General features: G+C 61.0%; 1 protein-coding gene across 1 annotated transcript; it reads right to left on the reverse strand.

Annotated features, from left to right (window-relative positions):
• Window positions 1-5,156: 5,156 nt before the first annotated feature.
• Window positions 5,157-6,956, reverse strand: LOC111146438 (frizzled class receptor 9). Its single transcript, XM_022501995.1, has one exon. It carries the CDS (start codon window positions 6,954-6,956, stop codon window positions 5,157-5,159), a length of 1,800 nt encoding a protein of 599 aa, XP_022357703.1.
• Between the last annotated feature and the right edge of the window lie 1,817 nt (window positions 6,957-8,773).

Raw genomic sequence — 8,773 nt, forward strand, 5'->3', positions numbered from 1 at the left:
CCCCTAAAAAACCCGCAGAGAACCTAAGGCACTTCATGTAGAGACTGGAGCCCTGCTTATCGTCGTGCACGTGACCTTCACCTGGATGGATCTGGCCAGAGGGTGTTGGAGCCCAGCCCACCCACATACCAGACACAAGCTCTTAGGGGAGCAGAAGAAAAGCAGGAAGAATTTAAATGTTTAATTTTTTTTAAATTGACTTTTCTAGTTACCGAAAGTTGCTTGTTTCAGCAGTGATATTGTATAAAGAACATCTTGTAAAATACTCCTGTCACCTTGCCTTGGCACATGTACAGTACAGTTTATATGATGACGTGTTTGCTTTACTTCCCCGTCTCCTCCCCAGCCCGTCCTCTTGCCTTCGGAGACGTGGGGGTGGAGGCTCCGCAGGGCAAGTGGTGGGACCCGGCGGGGCGGGGACGTCCCTCTGCCTGCCCTGCCAGCCATTTCTGCCTCCTCCATCTCCAGCCGCCTCCTCCCTCCTCCCTCCTCCCGAGCCTGATCTGAGCCTGTTCTGGACTCGGATGCGGATGCAGATGTGGAGCTCCCCGAGCGAGAAGCTGAATCTTGCACGGTCCGGGGCGGTGGGGGCGGAAGAGGGGCTCGGCGGGGCCCCTTCTGCTGGCGCTAGTCGTTCTGTTAGGCGGGACTTCGTAGTCTTTCCCTTTTATGGCAGATTTTGATAAAAATGCAAAACAGGGTTTAATTTTCTTTTCTATCAGCTTTGAATTTAGAAAATGGGAGCACCTCAGCTCCTCTGTACCTATTTAAGTTAAGGGTAAAGATGTCCACCAAGGGGATTGCAGCTCTGAGAACTTGAGAATGAAGCCTCTTAATGCGGAACTTCAAGGTGTGGTCCCTGCCTCACCCCGCCTGCCCTGCCTGGAGGCTGGGGATCTGCTCCAGTGGCTGCTGGATGGGGTTCCGGTCCCTTCTCCCACAGGTTCGGGCTTAGCACTGATGCTCCAGTTCCATTATCCCAGCCGCCGGCACTGCGTGCCGCCTCTGACCCCAGAGCCGGTCTGTTCTTGTTGGCAGTGAGACTCCTGTGTTCCCACTTCAGTGACACCTGAACTATTTGTGGTTGTTTTGTTTTTTGTTTGTTTTTTTTTTTCTAATTGTCTTTAAGGAGGAAGGGCCCCATTAAAGGGTAAACTTGTAATAAATTGGAATTTCAAATAAACATTATGTACTTGTGTTTATAAAGAAGAAACGCTTCTGGTCAATCTTTGCTTTGGGGGGAGGGAGTGGATCGTGCAGAGTCCGGAGTGCTGGTCCAGCTGCCCCTTGGAGCAAGAGGACACCTGACGTGTGACCTTCAAGCTTCTCCTGGCCTTGTCCTTAACCCCCTCCCACCAAAATTTTCATTAGAATTCTAGGAATTCAGGCAAAATGCTCATAAAGACTTCACTGTGGGCATTGGTATAGCGCTTGAGGACTTAATTTGGGGGCAACTCCTGACATTTTACAACCCCTGAAGGAAAATTTCAAGCATACAACACGAAAAGTGACAACCATGAACTCCCATGCCCTGCAGCCGTTCCCCACACGGCCAGTCTTAACTTACGTCTTCATTTGTTTTCTGTGCTGAGAATTGTTAAAGTCTGAGTGCTTAATCGCAGTAGGTCACTGCTAGGCGGCCACCGGCTTGTGGAACTCAGAGATGGTACAGAGCCCACTGTGTGGCCCCATCCCCCGAGAAGTGGAACTCTGGCTCCGGGCCACCCAAACCTGGGGTGGCGGTGAGTAAAACCAAAAGAAACCAGAGGCGAGCCCGAAGCCCTGGGTGTGGGTTCTGCCCCCGCTGCTCTGTGGCCTTGCTGAGTGTGGGCCTGGAGCCAGGCCTGCGCCAAGCACTGGGGAGTTTCAGTTCTCCGGGGGGCTGGCAGCGGGGTGGGGTGGGGGGCACCTGTCCCAAGGTCAGCTCCAATGTGGCCAGCGCTCTGGCTCTGGGGAAGGGAGCTGTGCGACCTCTGAGCATTTCCTACACGGTCACAGCCGGACATGAGGGTCCGGCCACGTCCGCGAAGTCACGTTCCCCAATGGGTTTCTCAGGGTGCCCCAGGATGGCACCCATGGGGCCATGTCTCCTCATCTAGGGCGCCCTGGTCCTGTTAAACCATCAGCCTCCCTGCCAAGGGTGTGACCTTACGGGAGCCACCTGACCTGGGCTGACTCCTGCAAACGGGGAAAGAGTACTTTTCCCTGCAGATGGGGGCCTGAGCGGAGCCCTCCCCCTCGTCCTGCCCATGCGCCTCCCTCTCAGACCCTGTCGCTGGGGAGGCCGTCGAACTGTGTCAGGGGTGGCGGTGAGGTGGGGTCTGGATTGTCACGGAGCCGGGGCATCCTCAGGCAGGCCGCTGAGTGAGAAACTCAAGCCGGGCAGGAAGGGAGGGTGCTGCTTCCGTGACTACGCAGGGATGCGGCTGAGAGCAGGCAGGGAGAGCCGCTACTGACCGCCAGGGACCACCGCTGCCTCCTGGGAACTTCGCCCCGTTTCCGTGGAACTAATACCGAGGTCAGGGCTAAGAAGTCCCCTTACCTCGGGCCTCCCACACACAGGCTCAGCCGGCGGGCTGGGCGTAGGCCGCAGGGGCAAGTGTGCAGATGTGCGCCAGGGCCGTGGCTAGGAGAGGCCAGGGGCACCCCGTGCACAGGCCAGCAGGTGTTGTTTTCTGAGGCACTTCCCCTGGGTTCTGGAATTTCCTTTGCGGAGCTTGGGGGAGGCCCTGCTGTGGGAGGGGTTTCTCTGGACAAAACCGCCCTAGGTTCTAACACCTGCCTTCCCGCTGGCATCCGGGGTGCAGTGGAGGTCAGAGGCTCTGGAGGCCGCAGGCTGCCTGGCCGTGTGAGCTCCAGCCCCAAGCTCTCCACGCCTCCCCCTGTCTGTAAAACGGCAGAGAAGGATCCAATGGAAGCCTTCTGTAAAAGTTCTCTAAGCAATGTTTCCTTCTTCCCTCCCCTCCAGGCTCTGGGACTTTTCCAGTGTCCCCCAGTGCTGAGAAGCCACCGGCCACCTCTCCCCTCCCTGTTGTTCTGGAAACCCAAATCTTGTTTCTGCTGGGCAGGACCTAGCTGACCACCACCGCTCCCTGGCCACTGACTGGCAAGGGACAGGGGTGGACTGGTGCCACTCCTGATACACATGTCACTGCCTCTCTCTTCCCTGGTCTCCAGAATCTTCTCCTTTGGCTTCTGCTGCCCCTGCCCCCTCGACAGCTTCAGCTTTGCTCGTGCAGACCCGGCCCACCAGCCCAGTTTAATGCAGCCACTTTGCCCCCCATCTGCCCCGGGCCCCTGTCGCCTTTAACAAGCGCAATCACTCAGTCAAGGACCTTCACAGGGAGTGACGAGGCTTGGCTTTGCTGATTTAAAAAAAAAAAAAAGTCCAGAGGACTTCCTGTGTGCTCCGTGGGGGGGAGGGCTTGGGGGGGGGGGGGGGGCGGGCTATGCAGGAAATGCATAAGCACAGGTGCCCAGCGCCGCCCCCCCCCAGAGTTCCCCTGGGGGTCAAGGCCAGTCCTTGCGGGGAGGGACAGCCCTTTACTCTCAACTCCCCATGGGAACTTGACACCGCCTGTTTGATCTTCAGTTGGTGTCTTTCTTGTCCCGCTGCCCCGCTGAGACTGGTGGCTGGTGCTGGGCAAAGAGCTCCAGCCTGAGAGCCTCCCGGCTTCGGGAACTCAGCCCTACTACTGACAGGGAGCAGGCGTCCTCGGAGGACAGGCTGGAGCCTTGGGGCCTCCCGGCAGTGACACAGAGTGCTCGCTCGGGATGGTGACTCGCTCGGGATGGTGACAAAGACCCTCACCTGGCTGAAGTCACAGTGGCTAGAGCAGAGGCCAAGATGGGGCTCTGGGGTCTGACCCCCACCTGCGGCCCCAGGTTGATGAGGGTCTCCGTGGGATGGCCACACACTCCTTACAGTGGGCAGAGATGGCAGGTCCCCGCCGCTCTGGGCTTCCCTGGTGCGCAGACACACATGTACCTTTCCCCATCCCCTGACACACGGGTGTGCGAGGTGCCCTGGAGCAGCCGTGCGCGCGCCCCTGCACCTGCTCCATCTCTCACAGCAGCTCTCCACACCTCAAATCCTTCCGCAGCCTCCAGAGCTGGGGGCCCCATTCCCACTAGACTCCAGGGCTTCCCATGTCCCCTGTCTGAGCCACCAAGATGCCCACACACCAGTCTGGCCCCATCTCCACTCCCCCCAAAGAATTGAGGGGAGGTGTTGGGGTGCCCTGACGAGGACCCCAGGGAGTGAGGGGGCCGCCAGCACACCTGGCATGGAATGAGGACAGTACTGCAGCGTCAGCCCTCAGGCCCTGGGAAGGGACAGCGGGACCCAAATAGGTGGGATCAGGTCCTGAGCCTCCAAGGGAACCTTGGAGACAGGTCGATGCCCTGATTTCCATACGAGTGAAGAAAGCAGCCCCACTCACAGCCCCCAGACAGGTTAGAGTCCCTGAGGCCACAGGTGTCCTCCCAGGGGATTCCTGGAGGGCTCCAGCAGGCGTCCCAGGCACACTTTGCAAAACAGGAACTCAGGACTCAGGCAAAGGAGCAGAGACAGGCAAATGGGGAAAACACACACGTACACACACACGCACATACACGGGGACCTCTGCAGAAACTGCTGCTCCACAGGGACGCCCTCCTGACCGGTTGGGAGCCCGAGAACTGGGCCCAGCACAGGAGGCCAGCACCCACCCAGCTCTGCCCACCGGGGAGACTCCCACAGGGCCCTCACCCTCCGATCTTCCCTCTGCCCGGCCCACGGAGGACTCAGCAGTGCCACACGGGGTGGGGGGGTTTAATTCCAGTCACAGCTTCCAGAGAAACTCAACAATAAATTACATCATTAAATAAACTCCCTGCTGGACCACGCCCCCTTTTGCCCCTCCTCCTTGCCACATGCTCCCCCAGGACCCTGTGGGGACCTGGCCAGGCCCACTCCCTGCCCTTGGCCGCCGCTGGGGAGTGAGCCTCACTTGGTCCCGGCAACTGAGGGTGGCAGCAGGAGAGTCTCCCCGCCCTGGTCCTTGGCCCCTCGAACTCACTTGCCTGACCTTGACAGCTGGGCAGCTGCTAGTCAGCTGTCTCCTCCAGAGGGGGGCGGGGGGCAGGCAACAGCCGCCCCGCGCAGGCCTGGGTCCCTAGAGGTGCGTGGGGTTCTCCAGAGAAGGGTCTGTCTTAGTCATGTGCAAGACCACGGTGGGGGCCTTGTAGTGGCAGTGGGTGCCACGGCCGTAGCCCCCTGGAGCCCGGCAGGCCTTGGCCCGGGCCCGGCCAGCTGCCATCTTACGGTGGCACAGGCTCTGCCAGGTCTGGAAAGTCTTGGAGCTCCACACCCAGACACCACTGGTGATGCCCACCACCAGCGACATGAAGATTTTGAGCATAAAGACAGCCACGGTGGGCACCGAGCCCCCTGGGAGCGAGCAGTCCCTCCGGCCCCCGGGCATGCTGGCGGCTGAGCAGGGCTGCTCTGTGGCCCGAAGGCGCCAGAAGTCCATGTTGAGGCGCTCGTAGACGTAGCACACGATGACGCAGGTGGCGGGCACCGTGTAGAGGATGGAGAAGACCCCAATCTTGACCATGAGTTTCTCCAGCTTCTCCGTGTTGGTGCCGCCCGTCTTCATGATCTTGCGGATGTGGAAGAGGGCCACGAAGCCGGTCAGGAGGAAGCTGGTGCCCAGCACCAGGTAGCAGGAGAGGGGCACCAGCACGAAGCCCGTCAGTGCGGCCGCATCCATGCTGGCCACGTAGCAGAGCCCCGTGAGCTCGTCCCCGGCCACCTTGCGCAGTGTCAGGATGACGATGGTCTTGAGGGCCGGCAGGCCCCAGGCCGCCATGTGGAAGTAGCTGCCATGGGCCTCGATGGCCTCGTGGCCCCACTTCTTGCCGGCGGCCAGGAACCAGGTGAGCGTCAGCACCACCCACCACAGCGAGCTGGCCATGCCGAAGTAGTAGAGCAGCAGGAAGACGAGGGTGCAGCCCGTGTTCTCCAGGCCCTCCTGGATCACGTACAGGGCGCCCGCCTCCTGGTCGCAGGCCACGCTCTGCGCGCCGGCCACCGCGCGGATGAGGAAGGCCAGCGAGTAGACGTTGTAGCACATGGACAGGAAGATGATGGGGCGCTCGGGGTACTGGAAGCGGTGCGGCTCCAGCAGGAAGGTGAGCACGGTGAAGGCCGTGGAGAAGAAGCACAGCGCCGACCACACGGCCATCCAGACGAGCGCGAAGTCCTTGTCGCGCCGCGACCAGAACACCTCGACGCCGGGCCCGCAGCGCGGCGCGCACGAGCGGCTCTTCTCCACGTACTGGAACTTCTCGGGGTTCTCGCAGGTGCCGCCGCTGCCGCCGCCGCCGCCGGGGCCGGGGCCCGAGGCCGGGTCGCCGGGGGGCCGCGCGGGCCGGGGGGCCACGGGCAGCATGCCCAGGCCCTTGTGGGGCTCGGTGGGGCCGGCCGTGGCGTTCTCGGGCGCCTCCATGCAGAGCGCGTGCGGGTCGTTGCGCGTGGGCAGCCGGGCGCAGTCCAGCGAGTCGGGCCAGCCGAAGTGGAACTGCTCCATGATGGGCGCGCAGCGGAGGCGCGCCTGCTCGCACATGGGCCGGCAGGCGGGGATGGGCGTCGACACCTGGTCAGTGCACATGGGCGCGTACAGCGAGCACAGGAAGAAGCGCAGGTGGCTGTGGCAGCCGTACTGCACGAGCGGCGCGAACTCCGCCAGCTCCGCGGCCGCCTCGCCCTGCGACGTGTGGCCCAGCAGGTTGGGCATGCGGGTCAGGTTGTAGCCGATGCCGCGGCACATGGGGATCTCCACCGCCTGGCAGGGCGCCGGCCCGCGCCCGCGCTCCGGGTCGAAGCGGCCGATCTCCAGCGCCGCGCCGCCCGCCGCCAGCAGCTGCCACAGCAGCAGCAGCAGCGCCCGGCCGAGCGGCGGCACGGCCATCCCGGGCGGCCCCGGCCGAGGGCGGGAGGGCGGCCCCGGCTCACTCGGGCCGCGCCGTCCGGCGGCCCCGTGCCCGCCCGCCACGTCGCGGGGCGCGGGCCATCGCCGAGCCGCCCGCGTGCGTCCGGGCGCCCCGGCAGCGCGCAGGGAAGCCGCCTGAGGGAGAGGAGGCGCCGAGCCCGCCGAGCCGCCACCGCCACTGCCAGCCGAGCGGCCGCGGAGCCAGAGCCGGCGCCTCCTCCCCGGGCGGCCGCTACAAGCCTCGGGGCGGGGCGCCGGGCGGACACGCCCAGGGGCGGGCCCTCCGCGCGCCGGGCACGCCCCCCCCCGCCGGGCTTTAAAGGCGCCGCGTCTGGCCGCGTGCTCACACTCGGTGCTTCCCCTTCCCGTGTTACCCTGCTCTCCCCGCGACAAGACAGCTGCAAGGTTCCCCTGCCCTTCATCCCGGGTCGCCTCTCCTTACCTCAGGCGGCAGACCATTCCTGAGGCCTCCACGCGTTGGGAAACCTGGGCCTTGGACTCAGTGACAGCTCAAGTGCAGCCTGCGACTTGTCTCCCCTCCCTCAGCCTCAGTTTCCTTTCCTGCAACACAGGCAGAGGATCCTATGAAAACGAGCAACTCATTTGTTGCACGTGTCCGGCTTATGGGTCACACTGCGCCCATGACCTCCTCGTCTCCATCCAGGTGGGGAGCCTGAGTCTCAGAGAGGAGGGACATACCCAGGAACCCGGAGATACTAAGTGCAGCATCTATGACTGTCTGACTCCGGACCCCACACTCGAACTTGCAACCTGGGGCGTGGGGGGGCGGCTCAAGGATCACTTACTTTACCGACTGAGCCAGCCAGGCGTCCCCCACCCCTATACTGGGTCCATAAGGTTGCTGTACTCCTCTGGGCTGGGGTGGGGGGACACGTGGTGTCACCCTGTCTCCTGGGAGGCTCTGCTCTCTAGCTTGCCACCTTGACACTTTTGGGAGGGACTTAAGAAGTGCTTCCCTCAAAAGTAAAGGACTTGACTTTTTATTTATTTATTCTTTAAGATTTTTTTTTTAAAGATTTTATTTATTTATTTGACAGACAAAGATCACAAATAGGCAGAGAGGCAGGTAGAGAGAGAGGAAGGGAAGCAGGCTCCCTGTTGAGCAGAGAGCCCGATGCGGGGCTCCATCCCAGGACCCTGAGATCATGACCTGAGCTGAAGGCAGAGGCTTTAACCCACTGAGCCACCCAGGCGCCCCAAGATTTTTTTTTTTAAGTAATCTCTATACCCAAGGTGGGGCTCAAACTCACAACACCGAGATCTAGAGCTGCAGGTTCCTCCGGTTCCGCCAGCCAAGTGCCCCAGGACCTGGCTTTTTAAATCAGAGTGTAATTGACACACAACATTAGTTTCAGGTGTACAATGTGATTTGCTATGTGTCTACACTGGGAACTAATCACCAGTTAAGTCTCCTCACCATCTGTCACCGTACATAGTTACACATTTGTTTTCACTTGCGATGAGGACTTCCAGGATTCAGTGTTCTAACAGCTCTCAGGCGTACGATACAGCGTTACGGACTGTAGTCACCAGCATGTACGTGGCATCCCCCGGACTTACTTATCACTGGAAGTTTGTACCTCTTGGCCCCCTTCACCCATTTTGCGTACCCCCCCCCAATCTGCTCTCTGTATCTGTGAGTTTTGTCTTTAGATTGCACATATAAGTGAAATCATATAGTATTTGGAGGACTTCATTTTAACATCCCAGTGTCCCCCCACTTTCTTCACCCCTCCCCTGAGCTCCCTGGGCACAGGATTTTCCCTGGGAGTCCT

The sequence above is a fragment of the Enhydra lutris genome, unplaced genomic scaffold, assembly GCF_002288905.1.
Source record: "Enhydra lutris kenyoni isolate GAN:26980312 unplaced genomic scaffold, ASM228890v2 scaffoldscaffold13, whole genome shotgun sequence".
Classification (NCBI taxonomy): Eukaryota; Metazoa; Chordata; class Mammalia; order Carnivora; family Mustelidae; genus Enhydra; species Enhydra lutris.